Genomic DNA, 18,477 nt, shown 5'->3' with positions numbered 1-18,477 from the left:
TTAAGAGAAATTGTGTTCTCTGAAGTATTGCTCATACTTCGTTTGCTTTGGTAGTCATTGGAGATTTGAGTATTGTATAAGTTGTTGATGCAATGGCATGTGGCTTTCTCATGCTCGTGTGTTTTGTTTCGCGACATTTAAGTGACAAAAACTTTGAATTCCCAAGTGATCTCTACATGCCTCGTCTTTTGGAGCATGATGAATTCCATTCCCGTCGGCATGCCATTCCAAGAGCTCGAGTCACTGCTCATGACACGTTAACATGTTTCTGCTGTGATGTAGGCACCACACCCCCTCCCCCCTCCCTCCTTTTTGGTTAGCTGATGATTTATGAGGTGAAATGATAATTCAACGAAATTGTGTCCTATCCAATCCAATGGTTGGCATGCTTTGTGCGTGTGTGTGCATAAGCTGTACAAGCTCAATGAGTCGTAGTATCATGGAAGGAAAAGAAGAATTAATTTGCGCTTGTGTGCATTCATAAATTTATCTTATTTCCTTTTAGGGTAGTTTAATTGCCAACAAGGGAGATGGAGGGAGAGGTTCTGCTTCTCGTTTGCTAAAACAAAATGGAGCTCTTACTATTTCCTTTTATGAGAGTACATCACTACAATAGTAGAGTTGGCCACCTCTCCTCTCGAATTGAGGATATATACAAAGAACAAACTCGTTCCTACATTCTCAGAAATAAATGTAAAGTTTCTCCTCTATGGAATTTTGCAATATGTTACACTGTTCCAACAACTTACTTAATTTGTCAGCTTCTTTAGCAGTTTTGCCAGCACCCGTCGCTTCAGCACCGGCAGTGTTTAGTCCCCTGGTTACATGATCAATATTATCTGTGACAAAAAACTGTGCAGAAGTCCTTTCATTCTCCGTCAAGTCATTTGTTCTAACAGCCCCCCAAACCCCACCGTTTGAGACTGTCCCTTGCAGAGGTTGAAAAGCTTCCAGCTGTGGCTGACCCCTTATTGGTAGAAATGGAGTACAGCCAACAATTATTTCATCTAAAGAGGGTTGATTTATGTAAGGCATAGCTACATTTCCTTCTGGCACAAACTCATCAATAATAAGTGGAGTCGGATCAACATGATGATGCCTTAAAATATAGGCGGAAGAGACTGCACCATTGGATAAACTTGTCAACCGCCAATTAAAGATCCGTCTGAAAACTGAGATCCACTTTGGAATAATATAGTAGCACGAGTCATGGAGCTCAAGTCGAGCACTTTTTTGCAGCATTACCTGTGCCTCTTTTATTGCTAAGTTAAATGTCATCATTCCACTTGATTGAGTCATGTATCGGATCAAGCAATTCTCAAGTTGTGATCTCAGGTTCTCAATCTCTTCAACTGATTTAGCACCTACACCAGACCAGGATATATCGTCGGGAAAAGCAGGGAGTTTACATTCCCTTAGCGCGGACATAAGTGGTTCAATTCTTGCTGCTGAGCTCCACCCTATGCTTGGCAAGTACCACTTCACCACTATATGCTCATCACAGGAATCCTGTAGCAAAGAAATCTCAGGACAAGGCCAACTGATGGGGTTTGATTTGGCAGCAGCAGAAATTTCCCCCAGAGACCAATCCAAGGATTCATTGAAGGCTGAAATACAGTGATTTGGATCTAATTCATGATCACTCCTCCTTTCAAGGACACCCAGCGAGGGATTCAAGCGGGTTAGAATCAGTTCACGAGTCTTTATGCAGTGAATATCAGGTTGTATGGGTGATTCACTAGCCAGCCACTGTAGTCCTTCCCTTAATTTTTCATCACTGAAAAAACCATCGGAGTATTCCTTCTCTTTATCTCCAGCAAGAAAAACAACCAGAAAGCTACTTATCCGTGATTTTTCAATGTCATGGAGACCTAATTCACTGACTATAGTGGAGGAAGGATCTTGAACCTCTTTATTATAAGAGCCACATAAGACCAGGAGGGGCAAGCCGGAATCAGAAGGTATTGACATGAGCAGGTTCTGAAACTGGGCTTTCTGCACGTTCCATGGGATGCTCTCAGATACAACGTACAAAATCGCACTTGCACCATCTATTGTCTCATTCAAATTACCAAATTTAGCATCCCTAACAACTGATAAGCAACAGGTCAGGTCACTAACAGATAGGCTGGGAACCCATTTTTTCCATATTGACATGCCAGAAGATGAAATTAGCAGATCATCATCATCATCATTTTTAGAAGGCATGATCTTTGAAAGCAACCATGGGCCCACTGCCACCACTTTTTCTGCTTGATTGTTTATCTGAGAATACAAAACAATTTTCCAGCATAGGCATCTAACAGCAGGATTTCTTTTGCCAAGTGTATCCGCAACGACATCAGAAACATTGAGGCTTGACCATGATTGTTTATGTTTTTCATATCTCTTCCTCATAACATGCTCAATATCAAACTCACCAGCAGTGCTCAGTTGCTATGTTGGAAAGGAACCCAAAAAAAAAAAAGGTAAAGGTAAATCACTGAAAAGAGATTCGCTTGCATAGGAAATGATGTAACGGAGAAGTACTTGAATAAAATAATTTTGCAGATAAAGACCAATTCACAAATGTAAAGAAATGAATAAGAAATGGTAGCATGTAAACTTGAAACCACAAAAATTAAAATGCTTACATCTTTAGCCTTTCGAATTGGTGGTCCCAATGACAATGAACTCAGTGCAGCATTTGCTACTATCTGCTTTTGCTCACGCAATTCCCTTTGTTTTGAAGCACGCCGCCTCCATAATCTGACAGTAAACAAAATGTGAAAAAATTAATATATAGACAACCACAACTCAGAGCTAAGTAGTTGAAGTGACAAACCTGATGATCAGCTTGAGCTTTGCCTGAGCAACTTCTTCATCATTGTAATTTTCCATAGCTTCATCATTTTCCTTTTCTTCATATATATCAGGAGGTTCTTCATCCTTTGTGTCATTAGAAAACACAGGGACCTTATCTTCCACAGCATAACCATATTTAGCACTTGGGGATCTCTCCTGCAAAGAGGTTCTTGACACAACTTGCAGTGGCACACCTTCCATGCCTGATAGCATATTCTTCTCAGCAGAGACGCTGGAAAGGATATCACCATTGGGTTTCTCTACCTCATTAAATTTAGCTGGCAGAGATACAGGGGGATTATGGACCGAAGAGAAGCCCCATTTAGAGAAGTAGGCACCTTCCACCCGATCTTCTTGACTTTGTTGACCAACTTTTGACTTATCAATTATTGGCTCCAATAGTGTACCAACTTTTGGAGATGAAACAACTTCAGAATCAGGCATTTCTTCATCAACTTCATGGATTAAACTCTTCCTCTCCACAAAAGTAGAAGCAACAGCTTTCTTGTCATGCTTGTGGACTGTTGGCAGCTGAATTTCTTTGGATGCTTGGGCAGTTAAGGATACCACTTGAGAAATAGGTGACACATCATCAACCATCCTTCTAGAAATTTTCAGATGAACTAGCTTTGAACGCTTGGTAGGGTAGTCCTGGTCACCATTGAGATATGGGCCTTCCTTTACCATATATGGCTCTTCAAATTCCTTTATAAGAAACCCATGATGTTCTAAAAGGCTTTCAATGTCTTCTTCCTATTTCAACATCAAAGAAAAAGAGTATGAACTTACTTGCGAAGTAAATAAAAATGAAAACTCATGCAAAATAAAAAGCTACCTCCATTGCAAGCCAATTGGCAACCTGGGCAACAGGGAGACCCTGATTATTTTGTAGACCACAGTGCAAAGAAGCAAGTGCCTGAGTTCGTAACTGATCAAAATAACAAAATGCATGGGGCATGAGACAACATTACTAAATATCTGTCTGTGTTTACAATTGCATGGTCACGTAAATGAATCCAAAAACAAAGCAGCACAAAGGTGAAAGCTAAAACATAGAAGACATGTTAATATGGTCTCCTGGAAGTAGGATCCCCTTACTTCAGCATTTTATGATGGTTTGGCAATCAATAAATAACAGCAGTTAACTTAATGAAATGATTGGCAGGTTATGTTTTCAGAATACATAGACAAAATGATATCTGATAAATAACATGAAATGAGAGTATCATACCACTCTAAAAAAATGTTATTTTTGATACATGTCATGTGCTTACACATGCAAGCAAAGTTAACAATATGAGCCAAATGCACAAGTGATTGCTTCTATTGCTCATAATCTGCCTCAGATTTCCTTCTGTCCAAATTAGCAAGTTAACACAATTGGATGTCTGTTATGTTCTCCATTTATTAACAACTGAATATGAGACTTAAGGAGCATTGATGAGTAGCAGATTAGCTGATATTTATTTTATCAAGAAAATCAATATTAATGGCATACCAACTCAGTACTTTGATAATAATAGTTATTCATACCTTTGCAAAGTGGGCATGCATTAAGCATGATTGAAGGTATCTTGCCTTTCTTGCAAGTCGAAAGAAGGCAACAAAATTACCAGTTCTACAGGCCCTGGAGCAGCCAACCACATCAATTATGAGATCAAGTTTATACTGTAACACGTTAGCACCATAATACTTTGGGGAGACGTAACTACCTTGCTACATCACGAGCAAATAGCACTTCCGGGGTTTGCCTTATCTCTGGAGACATCTTTGCAAGATCCAGAGACAGCTCTGCAGGTTCAACCTAGTAGGAAGTGTTTACTTTTACAACCAATGCTACAATGCTAAATGTAACCTGTAAAACCTAGTTGCTACTTGCTACTGCATATGACTTACTTTATATCCAGGATGCTTGTCTAGTTTCAGAAGCGCATAATAACCACGAAATTCTTGTTCTGTTGGAACATTAATTCCTTTCTTCCTGTGGTCATCATACATTTGAAACAGTTCGACTGAAGTCTTGTTCATCTGTTCAATATTTAGGTGTGCATCAAATCCCTCAGAAAAACCCTCTCCTTTCGTGTATTCACACAACTCGTGCATAGCAATTATATGAAGCCGTATCTGACATCAGAGTTGATCAACAGCAGCATTTAGTCAACAGAATAATAAGATCATGCTCCATGCATAAATAATGCACATTGTCCAATAATAAAAATGGCTCAACAGATTTCAATGCTGAAACAAAGATAAATCAATAGAAACAAGTGTAACAAGATGCATTAGTTAGTTGGCCTATTAGAATAGCTCAAATATATCAGAATACTAGTTTATTTGGCCTGTTAGCTATCACATATAGGATATAAGCACACGCCACCAGGCTATTTAAGTTTCTTAAAACTCCAATCTAACAAAAAAATAGCAATCAATGCAATTAAGCAAATAATTATCAAACCATATAAAATTGAAGCACAACATTTTATGTTCTTGCAGTATTCATTCATTGCATCACAATACAATAGTTGCCTTATTGCCAGGGTAACATTTTCTTATGGACAAATCATTGTAATATTTAAAGTATGAGGCACTAATATAAATTAGCCATTTTATTACCATCATAACATTTCTAGAGATTTCAGCTTCATAACAATGCAATGAACCACTTGGGCATACTCTACCATGCCAAAATTATCATTATTTTTTGAAAACCCCAGAAGTATCACCAAATCCATTTGTTCAGACAAGAGGCACCTCAAGTGCACTTAAGTGAATGCACATTTCCAAGGCCCAAAGGACTAAAAGCACTTCCCCTGTTGGCGCCTTGCAAAACATTGTAAACTAACCAACTTTAGCTGATGTTTATAGCCATGGAGCCACCTAGCCAATGGAAAAAGAGTTCCATTGAAATATGTAGTCAGTTTGCTTGCAAGCGCACAGCACATTGAAAACAATAGCATGAAGAGCAAATTTTACAATCACTATAAAGAAGATATATGCTGCTGTACCAAGACGATTTCAGCAATTAACTACATGAGTAACCAAGGTTTTGAACATTAGCCATAATGTAATAAGAGTTCAGGAAGCCATTACAATATTCAGCATTTTCAGTTTGTGATTTTTAATCACACCAAAATGCGCCAATATTGCCCTGTAACAGCCATAATGGCCATACAAAGCATTTCACAGATCCATAGCAGCCTTTACCCCAAGAAAAGCTGTCCAGATGATTTTTGTTTTACTCGTTTCTTTTCTTGCCAACAAGCTATGGAACCCTCACCCAAAAACTCAGCTCCCACTTTTCTTCCACTCTTAACCCTAGAATCTTTTAATATTTGTTTTAGTTAAATTCTTGGTTTAATGTTGACATCAACCATTTTGCAAACTTTGTAAGAAAATCCACAACAATCCAATCACTGCACATTTTGTCATTTAAAACCCAGGGAGTAACACTCCTTATGCCAGAGCAACACAATGAATCACCTCAAAGGAATTATCATTCAGATAAAAAGGCCATTCAAGGGGTTTCAAAGCACATCCACACCATAATTAGTAACAAGCACTCATTTCCGTCTATATGGTTGCAGGCATTGTTCACAAGTGATGCTAAAGTTTAGATACTAAGTAAAGACCAGCGTGATGAAGACAAACCATTTGCTCCAACATGGTTATTGCCTCCTGGTTGAAAATGTGCTGCATCCGCAGATCCATTCGGATTGCTCTCATCCTATCCCACAAGAAATTATATATGCCTAGAAACCTATCATCGTAAGGCTGATCTAGCAAATTGAGCAGATAATCAATAGTCTTCTGCAGGACAGGCATCGGACGTATAAGACTTGCTTCCCTTTCTGCTGTTCTATTATACTGCAGAAAAACAACAAAGAGTCATTTATCATATTGACTCAAATAAACAATCAAATGTAGTATGATGAACACAAAAACCATATTAATCAGAGAAATGAGAGGTGACAAAAAAGGCACCTTCTTAACAGCAATAAATTTGTTTGTTTGATTTCTATCGCCATCCAAGCGTTCATACTGGTCAAGATCCCCTTTCCTTTCTCGTTCACCCCTTTCTGACTCTGAAACATAGATGCAGATTATATACCACATCAAAAATTACAGCAGTTTCAGACAGACTCATAAAACAGATGCCAACTGGTTTGTTCATGATTCTAGTAAATTAAATGCCCAGGATAAGGCACATTCAAATTCCTTCAGCTTTCAGAATAACAGTTTCTTCTCACAGCCAAATGACAAGGAAATCTCATCTTAATCAAAATTCGTATAAACTCAAATGATGCAATTGGACGTCATTCTATTATGAGACTCCTTCTAGACTGAGCAATTGAGAGCCATACCAGGGCACATATCTGGACACAACCCAATAATAACAGTGGAGCTTTCTAAGCCATCACAATCAGAAGAAATAATGCCATTGGAGAAATCCCCTGCTGATTCCATGGAGTGACTTCCAACTAATTTTTGCCTTTCCACTATAGACTGCTCACGTCCACTTGCGGAAACCTTTTTTTCAGCAATATCTGGTCTATTTTCAAAACTTTCACTTAATTCTTCCTTAAAGCGAGCTAATCGCTTTGCCTTGGCTTGAATCTCTCTACATTTTGCATGTCAAAAACTTAATAAACTCAATTTTTTAAACTGAACTTAACAACTGAACTGGCAATGGATTAAATAGTCATAAAATTACTGGAATCCAAGCACCAAAAATTGTTACCGTTCAGCACCATCTTGATAGGAATAAGAGTTTCCCTGAAATGCTTTATCAGGAGCAGGCAATGGAGGTGACCTTGTTCTTTTTGCAACAGAGTAGTTGGTGGTCCTGGTGGGAGCAGCATCAACAGCAACAATGTTTGCAGTTGGAGAGGTTCTTTGAGGAATTTGAGAATCAGATGTACTGGAAAGAACATTTGACCTAGCACCCAAACTAGGAGGAGATGTGGAGGACCTGGCAAAGTAAAGATGTAATGGGCTCATTCAGATATATAGAAGCACTAGTTTCCCATAAAAAACAACCAAAGACTTGTGGAATGTCCAAATTTCGCGTAACAATATTCTCTTTTTAATACACCATAAAGTTTTTACAGATACCTCCTTCAAGGTTTCTTAATTCTCTTCTACTCTTTCTGAATTCACAGGGTTGTCCAAAGAGTTATTTTGCTATCTGTTGGACAGAATTTTCATATATTATTGGAGCCAGAATATGAATGCCCCCTGTGTTCTTGTCTTCAAGAGGCTAATTTAGAAACTCATCACCATGCAGCTTTAACATATTGATAGCAGACATCTCATCAAAGGAAATTAAACAAAATAAATAAATAAGAATTTTAATCGTGCATATTTGTAAATTACCTTCTAGATTCCTTCTGGAAAACTCCATTTGCAGGTGATATAGGTGGTGACCTAGTTTGCTTTGGCACATGGACATCTACAACATCATTCATAAAACTTCTTGCAGAACCATGAGAGCCTACAAATGGAGAGACTAGGGATTGGTCTTGATGAGCCAATAGATTGGGATAATTATTCACCAACTTGTGCTGATTATCCCATGCAGATGGAGATAAAGCAGGCCTGCATTACAAATAAAAGCACACCTTAAAGAAAAACTCTGGGTAAAGTTAGCAGGAGTAGAATATGTATATTTGATGTTATGTGATCAGCACCAGATAAAAAGGCGCATTCATGAATGGCATTTAAACAAATGATATCAAGGCTCAACAGTACAAAGATAATGGTTCACCATTAATCATAAAGCCTCAAACCAAAAACATGGTGGATAAATTTATCTATTGTCCTTGAACTTAAGGTGCTGTAACAACAGAGTCCTAAACTTTAATTTGTAATATAAAACTCCCTCAACTTTAATTCAATTAACACAAAGATCCTCCTTCCCTAGAATAGCCAGTTTTTCAGTAAAATGGCTGATAACATAAATTTAAAATTTAAAAAAAAAATCAAAATGACTTTTTTGCCCCTCCCTCATCATGCTCACTACCTCTCTCTCTCTCTCTCTCTCTCTCTCTCTCCCTTTGACTCTTAAACATGTTCACCATCTTGTGGAAGAACTTCCTAAAATGCTTACCTACCACAGCAGCATCCCCAAATCCCCTAACCTTACAACGAAAACATGCCTATCTATTCCAATCACCTACTAACCCCATCAAATCAGATTTTGACACCAACTCATCCCTGATTTCGCTGCTCTCTTTGCATCCCAACGGTTCTTCGTCGACTCCTGACTTCTCCAACGGAGGTGTGCCAGATGCTTTCAAAATCTAAGGGACATAAGCGCTGATTGGGAGTATTTGCATCAGTTTCTCTCCTGCCGATGTTTCCACTGAAGCTGTTGATTCTTCCATCAGCAAAGACTTCAGTGCTTTCAAAAATGAATTGGTAGTGCTTAAGAGATGAAAAAGGAGAGGGAGAAGGTGATTGATGATGGAGCTGAAGCAAAAGTTAAAGAGGATCCTAATGATCCAATCTCTAAGAAATAGAAAGGATGCTTATTATTATTTTTTTAGATTATTTCCCTTGAATTATTAGGGTTTTTAATTTCTGCTCTTTCTGTGTGTATGACTGATGTTAAGATTTGTAATTGCTATGTCTAGATGATTATGTGTAATTTAACCACTATAAACGTCTTTTAGTGGTGATTGTTATGATTGATATACCATGTTTGTGTTGTTTGGTGGATTTCATGGTTCCTTCACATTCCATTACATGCCAAGAATGTGCAAATCAGTTCATTGGAGACTCAATTTCACATTGTGTGGTTTATGCTAATGGAAATATTATGTCCTCACCTGCATCTTCGCCCCATGAAATAGTTACTGTCGACATCAATTCCAACTTCGACTATGGAGAGATAGAGAGATAGAAGAAGAAGAGAGAGACGAACTGAATATAAAGACAAAGACAAATGTTCCTTTCCTATTGATTTATAATTCTGCAATTTGCAATTTTCTTTCATTTGTATCTTCTTTAATTCTTAAATCCCATGGAAGATTTTTAATTGACAAAATGAAAGGTTCAGTTTAACTAGAAAATGATCAATAGACTTTGGAGCAGAGGCAGAGTGAAAGAGTGGGCTAAATGAGAAGCTCTAGAGGAAGATGATGAAGACATCTAAGTCATTTCCTTTTTCTTTTTCTGTAAACTGAGTTGAATACCCAAGAACTGGTTATCTTAGGTCAAAAGGGTTTTGTTGTGCAAAACATTAAAGTTGAAGGGGTTTCATGTTATAAATTGAAGTTTAAGGACTGTACCGTTACAACAATCTAAGTTTAAGGATCAACTGATAAATTTATCCAAAACATGGTTCTCAAAATTAGTCTAATTAGACAAAAAGGCAACAGTTTCCAAGTAAAATCTGTTGCAAATTGCAACTAAAAGAATTAAATTTCAATGCACCACATACATTGATGAAAGTATATAAATGCTTATAGACTGTGAAAATGACTTTACCTTTGAAAGAAAGTTTGTCTGGAATTTCTAGAAATATCTTCATCAGAAGCTTGTGAAGGAGGTGATCTGGTCCTCTTTAACTCAGGAAATCTAGAAATCTTAGCTGTGACACTAGTTCCAGAATTCCGTGAAGCAACAAATGAAGTGACTGCAGAAGGCCGCAGATTTGTCTGGTCATCATCCTTGGAAAAAGAACTCTGATCATTAACCCATTGAGAAGGCAACAAAGCTGGCCTGAGAAGAGAGTAAAAAGTGATCAGTAGGCTTTCCAAGATACCTCACATTGTAAGACTTATTTCACAAACACGGTGACTATAGTTCACAATTTTTAAATGAAAAAACATAAGAATTTGTTTAGTCATGTCTGAGATACAAGATCTCTCACAGGCCAAGAATATTCTTAGCTGTACGTGTGTTTGGTTCCCAGCAACAATAACATGTGTCACTACCAAATAACATTATACCAACATGCATTTTAAATTTTTAATAGAAACAAACCAGCTTGCACTGTATCATGCTGTTAGAGAAACGATTAAACTTAAACACAAGCTATGGAACATGGTTTTCACCTGCGGGCTCCAAAATATGGATATGCAACAGGATGGGTGCTTTCAAAGGACAAAGGAGGTGAGCGCACTCTTTCAAGACCTTCAGGTCTCCTACTACCAAAAGAAAATCCTCCAGTTCCATTAAGGCATTAACTATGACAAAATAGTAAGCTCACCTGCTATTGTATGACCAAACAGGATTTTTGGAAAAACAAGGGAAATAAGGATAAAGATAATAGATTTTAATGTGTCATTACCTAGGAATTCCAGCAGACTGGGAAGCACTAGCTGCAAGACTGGAGGTTTCATAAGACAATGGCGGTGACAGCACTCTCTCTGTAGCTACAGGACCCCTGGGATCAAAAATTCAGAACCAATTGCATAAACTCACACAAACTACCAGAAAATCACAATAAACATGTATCAATGCCTGAAATTATACACCAATTAGTGAAGAATATGATCATTGATTGTTGAAATGGCAAATCCACCAAAATCAAGACGTAAACTCAGTTCAAAAAATAGCAATTGACATACAACTACAACACCATCACTCAAAATCAACTTTAAGATCCAACTGGAACAAGAATCTCGATATCGATCGCGAAATCAGATTCGTGGCCAGAAGAAACGACAATCGAGAGAATGAAACCGACCGTAGAAGTGCAATTAGCCCACTAAATTCACACAAAACGGCAAAAAGCCAGTTTCTTGAACATTGAAGTAAAGCAAAACCCATGTATGAATCCCAATACTCATTTTTAAATCTTTCAATCAAGAAGTTGCGTTATTTAAGCACAAACTGATACGATAAAGGGGAGTAAAGCAAATAACTTTTCTTTTCAAAAACTAATAAAACAATGCGAATAGGAAAACAAAATCTGCACAGCTACGTTTTGAGGATACATTCGAAAAGAAAGCAAAAGAGAGTACCTAGAAGCTCGCACGGGGCTAGAATGGGGAAAGGGAGTTGATTGAGGAGGAAGAGGAGAAGGGGAAGGAAGGCGAGCAAAGTTCCCAAAACGCGATGTTTGTGATGACGTCGGTCCTTGTGGTCCTGACTGCTTTCCGAACCCCGACATTGCTCCTCCTGCTTCTGCTGCTTCTTCTATAAATCGATCGATAAATATTTGGTTCTCTCTGCGCGAATACAGAAAGGGCAGCGGGTGACGCTTTTCTGAAACTCCGTCGTTTGAATTGAATCGAAGCCAGATCCTAGTAGCAACAGTAAGCTGTAAGCGAATGATTTCAGAATCTATACGACATCGCTTTAATCCCTCGGCGTCGGCTACCGTCCGCCATAGTAAGGCAATAGCGGCTGAAGTGCAATAGTATTCTGTATTTTATGTCGTATGAACCATAACAACATTGCCTGCAAAAATTTCGCGACACGTGGTAATTAGTGGTATACCATGAGAAATTATATTATAAATTAACTTTTATTAGAATATCGAATTACTAAGAAAGTAGTAAATAAATTAAGTTTATTTATTTATTTAAAAAAATTATGAAAAAGAGGAAAAAAAATTTATTTTATTTGCAGATAAAAAATTATGTAAATTATAAAATATATTCAATATATGTACAATTTTATTTTAAAAAATAATTTTTTTAAAATATTAAAAATAAAATTTGTATTATTATGAATACAATTGAAAGGTCTTTTGATTTTAATTTATTTTTAAATTAAATAATTTTAATTAAATTTAATAATTAAAATTTTTTTATTTATTACAATTAATTTTAGCTTAATTCAAAATAATTGAGGCCAATCTAATATTAATTTTGGTTTCAATGAATTTGAATTTACTGAAACCAATTGCAAATAATCAAACCAGTAAACTTACCTTTTATCAAAATAATCAAATTTAATCGATTCAAACTCGTATATTCCACTGTAACCCAACAATGCACACCATTGCTAGCTCCTGTACTAAAGAAAATAAAGAAGGAAAATCACCCCAGTAGCATTTGGGTTCCGGTCGAGTGATCGAGTCCAGTCTCTTGGAAGGGAAGAGAAAGGTAGATACGTGACGATGGCTGCACCAGCTTCGATTCAAAAGACTGAGGAAGAGTGGCGGGCTATTCTCTCTCCCGAGCAATTTCCTATTCTCCGGGAGAAAGGAACTGAGTAAATCCCAATTTTTTCCTATCTTCAATTATTTGATCATTAGTTGCTAAAACAATTAGTCTATTGATGTTTGACTATTTTCAACTTTGAAATTTCAGTCGAATTACTGACATTTGGATTATTTGACCCATGATTTTGAGTTCGTCAATGTAGTCAAAACTAGTTATTGCTTGCTTTTTTGCTAGACGTAGAGATTGTTGATTTTTGGCTTCTTGGTTGGTGGGATTCTTGTGATATGGCTTGGCTGCTTCAATTCAATTTGCATGTGAAAATTGAACTTTTTTTTTTGTACAACAATGGAAATGATGGAAGTTTTGATGAATTGTTTCATTTCTCTTGCAGATCTTACAACTGTTTTATTTGATTCAATTTTTTTTTTCTTGTCAGGAAATTTGATTCTGTTTGTAAATCTAAATCACACTTCATGTTTTCGCCTTTATGAGAGTTTGAAACATGCCCACATGACACCTCTGTATGCTTGTGTTTGGAATCTGTCTAGACTACCAAATATCTCCCTTTGTTTGCTTAAATGATGAACTGAATTAATTTCTGAATTCTGAACAATAATATAGATGTTCATTGATGAGTTGTGTTTCAATGTTACTCGAGTTGTCTTCAATCTTGAGCTCGAATCTCATCTGGAGCCCATTGAACCCCCCAAAATAAATACTTGGAATATTCTAGGAACTGTTACAACTGTATGTATCATGCATAGGTGTTCACTAGAACACCAATTTGAAGGGATTTAACAATTTGCTTCTATATTGCTACTGTCATCATTGGCTCTTACCATAGTTTGATTTATTTGTTTTGATTATTCCTCTTGAATGCTAGTAATGAATCTGTAGATTTAAATGATTAATTCATAATTATGACATATTATGCTCACATTCTCATGGCAGCCTGTCTCAGACCTTTTGGAAATGTAGGTTAATCAGATCTTTGTATCACTTACTGTGGCTGTGTTGATACAGATTGAAATTCACAGGAGAATACGATAAGTTCTTTGGTGAAGGAGTGTGCAATTGTGCTGGTTGTGGGACACCACTCTACAAATCAGCTGCCAAATTTGACTCTGGTTGTGGTTGGCCTAATGTCTATGAAGGTCTTCCTGGAGCTATAAATGGTACCGTGAGTTGCTCTTTGTTCTTTCATTTAGTTGAAACTTGAATGCCCTTGGTTGGGTTTAATGAAAATGGAAACAATGGATATATTTCAGCCAGACCCAGATGGGAGGAGAACTGAGATTACATGTGCAGCTTGTGGGGGGCACTTGGGTCATGTTTTCAAAGGTGAAGGGTTCAAGACTCCTACAGATGAACGTCACTGTGTCAACAGCATCTCAATCAAGTTTATTCCTGCAAATTAATTCTCTACATGAAGATATTAAAGGTTGTCCTTATGCAAGGACAAATTCTGTTCCTACTGGTTTATTTAAAGAGTAGCTGCCACCTGCTATGAGCAGTAGCCTATCAAGTAAAAAGTGATGAATAATCCCTAATAAAATAATTCTGATTGAAATGCTGATACATGTCTATGTTTCTTCTTCCATTGTAAATTCGTATTTGTAATATTGTCCAAGCTCATTCTTGTACTGAATAGTTGCAGAAGCTGTTTTCATTGTATATAATTATATTCTAAAACATTATAGATTATAAAATCCGTACAGCCGTGCAATGTGGAGTACTGCCGGCGCATATAGCTCGTACAAACTTAGACATCCAAATCGGTTAAATTTGGATTTAACTAGAATTTTCTTGAATCTGATTGGACTGGAATCAGATTGATTGATTGATTTTAACTGGTTCGGTACTGTTTCTGGAAAAACACTTTTTTGTTTTGACTTTTAACAGATTAAAAAAAAGAGTATCAAACATAATCAAACCATAATGAATTTGATGAACTGGATTGAACCAACTGAAATTGAAGTCAATCCGATAACTTTTTGGTCTAGTCTTTAATCCTCAGTCCTGAGGTCGGAACCACCAGTTCAGTTTGGAACGCCTACTTTGCTAACGAAATGTTACGGTGTTTGCTAATATTATAGTAATTGCCATAGTGCAACAAGTTAACGATCATTGGTACTAGAGTCTTTTTTATGATTGTGAAATATCAAGTGGTTCAAAAAAAGTAATTACTACATGGCAAAATATTAGTTAGATGGAAGTAACTAATCAATGTTTATCATTGAAAACTTATGTTCAAGGAAGCACCATTACAAGTTCTGCGAGCCCATTATTGCAGCGGACAGTGGGAATTTCTTAATGTTGTGTGATAATGCTGTTCTAGTTTGATATGATGAAAAAAGAAAGAGATTTCGTGTTGCAGAGATATATCAGACTAATGGACAATTTCATATAATTTTCACATTCCAAGCTTTGTTTCACTTGAAGAATATTGCAAAAGAAATTGAAGTGGATATCAAGTAATAATCCTTACACATCTATGTTTTCGTTTTGAACTCATGGCCTGCACCAGACGTACCAAGAAATTGGACTGCACCTGACGTCTTGTATAATTTCACTTGCTGAAATCATAATTTCAAACTCTTTGGAAACTCGCATGCTTCTCATAGCCTACTCTAATAAAGCAATTAAACTAACAAAATTTCTGCTTAATATCGATTCATGTTGTTCTTTCTATATGATATAGACACAGAATACAAGTCAATGAGAGCAGGGTTGATCTGTAAAGTATTGCAACCAGTTGATAAGTCATGTGGTGTTTCTCCCAGCTAAGTTGTAGTTGAGTTTTGGAGTTTCAGGCTGATAATGTGCTTGCTATCTGATTATATGCAGGACATAGGAAATTTGAAGTGCTTGCTGCAAGTGGAAGCCCAGAATATTGGAGAAAAAGAAGCTCCCACCGTATCAGTTTATGTCAATAGTGATGACCAAGTTTATTTTTTGAGTCTTCATTTAATTAAGGTTGTCATTAGTTATTATTTAATAGGGAGATTATGTTGCTGTAAGGACCAATGTGACTTTGACATTGATTTCCCTTTCTGTTTCAATTTCTAGTAATGGTGAAAGTATTTCTCTATGACTTGAACATATGATTTATAGTTAAATTTCATTCTCGTAATCACCTCATTGAAGTGATCATATGAACCAAGACTAAACTATTTGAAGAGATAAACCTTATTATTACATTATTATTTCTTAAATATTCATCCTATTATTGAATTAGAACCAGTATGCTCTCACTCACACACTGCTTTTCCAGTGAAACAAAGACATTAAAGTTCAGATTTTAAATGTTCACACAAATTATCATTGAAGTCAAAGGAATTGTGAGGTAATTTCTTTAGGAACTAGGAAGCTTCTTAATCGCAAAATCTTCACTTCACTTTATCGTTCTTCATCCTCTCATTGCATGCCTTCAAGGCTTGAACTTCTGTTAAGCATTTTAACAAACATCACGCATCAACAACTTGCAAAGCAACATCATAAACTATAGAATTATTCAACACCAAATAATTAAAAGAAAAAAAAATAGCATAAGACACCCCACCCCCGCCCCCAAAACAACCCCCCCCAGAGGAAAAAAAAAAAAAAAAAAAGGTCATCTGAAATATAGCCAATGCAAAGGCAGATCAGGCCAACCCCAAAACGGATAAAATGGAAGAGCAAAATAGCATACCTCTCTGGCAAGATTTCCAGTTCCTATTATTGTCAATAAGACAATCCTACAAGACCCAAAAAGGAGGGTTAGTTCAAATTAGCAACTAATATGAAACGCCATTTCTAGGAGTTGGGTTTTGGAGTTTCTTCAATTTTCATTATTAAAGTAATTGTTTAGTGAAACACCTGTAGGGAAAGATAGAGAGAGGAGCATTCTCTGAGCTGCTTAACGTTCTCGTCATCATCATCTGCGTCGCTCTGGTGAAGCACTGGCTGCTGCTGCGATGGAAATGGAACTGATTGGGCCATGGAAGATGAAGAACCCAACAGTGGTAGAAGCGGGAGGGAAAAAGTATTCTTGAATTTGGATTCTAATATGCCACCATTCTATTAATAGTTTAAATCTGCGCGATATTAGGGTTTTCGTTTTTATTGTTTATATTTGATATAATAAAAAATAAAATTTTAATTAAATATTATTAAAATTATTTTTTTTAAAAAATTAATATAATTAATTAGAGTCTCATATTAAAAAGTTAAAAGATAAGTAACAGAAACCTAATTGATTTAAATCATTTTGGTGGAGATAATCTAAACTCAATGATCGAATCATACTAACAATATTCAACACTTTTCAAGTCCAAATTTATAATTACGTAATATGATCTAGAGAAGAATTAGAGAAGTCCAAGAAGAATGAGAAGAAGAATGCAAAAGAGAAATTTAGAAAGAAAGGGAAGAAGCTATAGAAGAAGAATCAGAAAAGGGATTGTATTCATTCACATCAGAATCAAGATGATTTACAACAAAAGAATTACAGCTATTATAGTACAATAACCACTCGTGTACAAGTGGCTTAACAAAAAACTAATTCTTCCTAGATACACGCTTGCGTTACAACTTCATAACAGCTCCAATAACACCTTGTAATTGCTAATTCATCCCACGCTTTTCTTCACACGCGACCCTGCAACGCCCCGTTTCCTTTATTTATTCTCAATATTCCACATCATATCAATACCCTTCCCTTCAAAATGTCCTTGTCCTCGAGGACAAAAATTAGGAAAACGAAGTTGGATACCATCTGCATATTCCCAAATGGCATCTACTGGTGAAGAATTGACCCAGTGAATCAACCACTAAGTGGCAGCTACATTCCCTCTTTTAACTGTCCTTCTATCCAAGATGGCTTATGGGTAAGGACTAGCTAAAGAGGAACCAGGAGGTGAAGTAGCGAAAACCACCACATCTGCATAAGATGGTTTCAGAAGAGAAACATGGAAAACATCATGAATTCGAGCATCAGGTGGCAGTTGCAGTTTATAGGCTACTAGACCAATGCGGTCAATTATTTTGTAAGGGCCATAATATCTAGCATGAAGCTTGGAATGAGATCTAGACATGGATAATTGTAGAAAAGGCTTGAGTTTAAGATACACCATGTCACCAATTTGGTACTATTTCTCTGTACGATGCCTTTCAGCATAGTGCTTCATTCGAGTAGCAACCCTATCCAAATGATACTTAAGCAAGGCAATTGTAGACTCTCTATCCCTCATGAATATATCCACAGCCTCCACATTTGACTCACCAAGTAAATAAGGAAGGTGAATAGGTGAAAGTACACCATAAAGTGCTTGAAATGGTGATTGTTGAATAGTGGAATGGTAAGAGGAATTATACCAGAACTCAGCTAGAGAAAGCCACTGGTACCAAGTATGAGGGAGATGACCTGTCATACATCGAAGATAAGTCTTGAGGCACCTGTTCACAACCTCAGATTGGCCATCTATTTGAGGATGATATGTCGTAGATATATGCAATGCAACTCCTTGTAACTTAA

At 36.7% G+C, this 18,477-nt stretch overlaps 3 protein-coding genes across 5 annotated transcripts; 1 reads left to right on the top strand and 2 right to left on the bottom strand.

Annotated features, from left to right (window-relative positions):
- Positions 1-555: 555 nt before the first annotated feature.
- Positions 556-12,224, bottom strand: LOC110664832 (SAC3 family protein B). Of its 3 annotated transcripts, none has more exons than XM_021824692.2 (16): positions 11,814-12,224; positions 11,138-11,233; positions 10,902-10,994; positions 10,333-10,566; positions 8,218-8,439; positions 7,583-7,813; positions 7,206-7,462; positions 6,826-6,926; positions 6,493-6,708; positions 4,741-4,968; positions 4,557-4,648; positions 4,378-4,471; positions 3,680-3,772; positions 2,825-3,597; positions 2,634-2,748; positions 556-2,436 (listed from the first exon to the last, which is right to left on the bottom strand). In XM_021824692.2, the coding sequence occupies exons 1-16, from the start codon at positions 11,960-11,962 to the stop codon at positions 682-684; spliced, it is 4,749 nt and encodes a 1,582-aa protein (XP_021680384.2). In that variant the 5' UTR covers positions 11,963-12,224; the 3' UTR covers positions 556-681. The 3 variants fall into 3 exon arrangements, with proteins under 3 accessions (XP_021680384.2, XP_021680385.2, XP_021680386.2); XM_021824693.2 differs by having other exon boundaries at positions 10,902-10,991; XM_021824694.2 differs by lacking the exon at positions 10,902-10,994.
- A 516-nt stretch (positions 12,225-12,740) lies between these two features.
- Positions 12,741-14,584, top strand: LOC110664831 (peptide methionine sulfoxide reductase B5). Its single transcript, XM_021824691.2, has 3 exons — positions 12,741-13,011; positions 13,986-14,142; positions 14,231-14,584. The coding sequence occupies exons 1-3, from the start codon at positions 12,917-12,919 to the stop codon at positions 14,378-14,380; spliced, it is 402 nt and encodes a 133-aa protein (XP_021680383.2). The 5' UTR covers positions 12,741-12,916; the 3' UTR covers positions 14,381-14,584.
- Positions 14,585-16,135: 1,551 nt separating this feature from the next.
- LOC110664869 (uncharacterized) lies at positions 16,136-17,032 on the bottom strand. Its single transcript, XM_021824740.2, has 3 exons — positions 16,821-17,032; positions 16,654-16,699; positions 16,136-16,407 (listed from the first exon to the last, which is right to left on the bottom strand). Exons 1-3 carry the CDS (start codon positions 16,941-16,943, stop codon positions 16,352-16,354), a joined length of 225 nt encoding a protein of 74 aa, XP_021680432.2. The 5' UTR covers positions 16,944-17,032; the 3' UTR covers positions 16,136-16,351.
- Between the last annotated feature and the right edge of the window lie 1,445 nt (positions 17,033-18,477).

Source organism: Hevea brasiliensis, chromosome 4 (genome assembly GCF_030052815.1).
Source record: "Hevea brasiliensis isolate MT/VB/25A 57/8 chromosome 4, ASM3005281v1, whole genome shotgun sequence".
NCBI classification, from domain to species: domain Eukaryota; kingdom Viridiplantae; phylum Streptophyta; class Magnoliopsida; order Malpighiales; family Euphorbiaceae; genus Hevea; species Hevea brasiliensis.
This window is presented reverse-complemented; position numbering and strand designations above follow the sequence as displayed.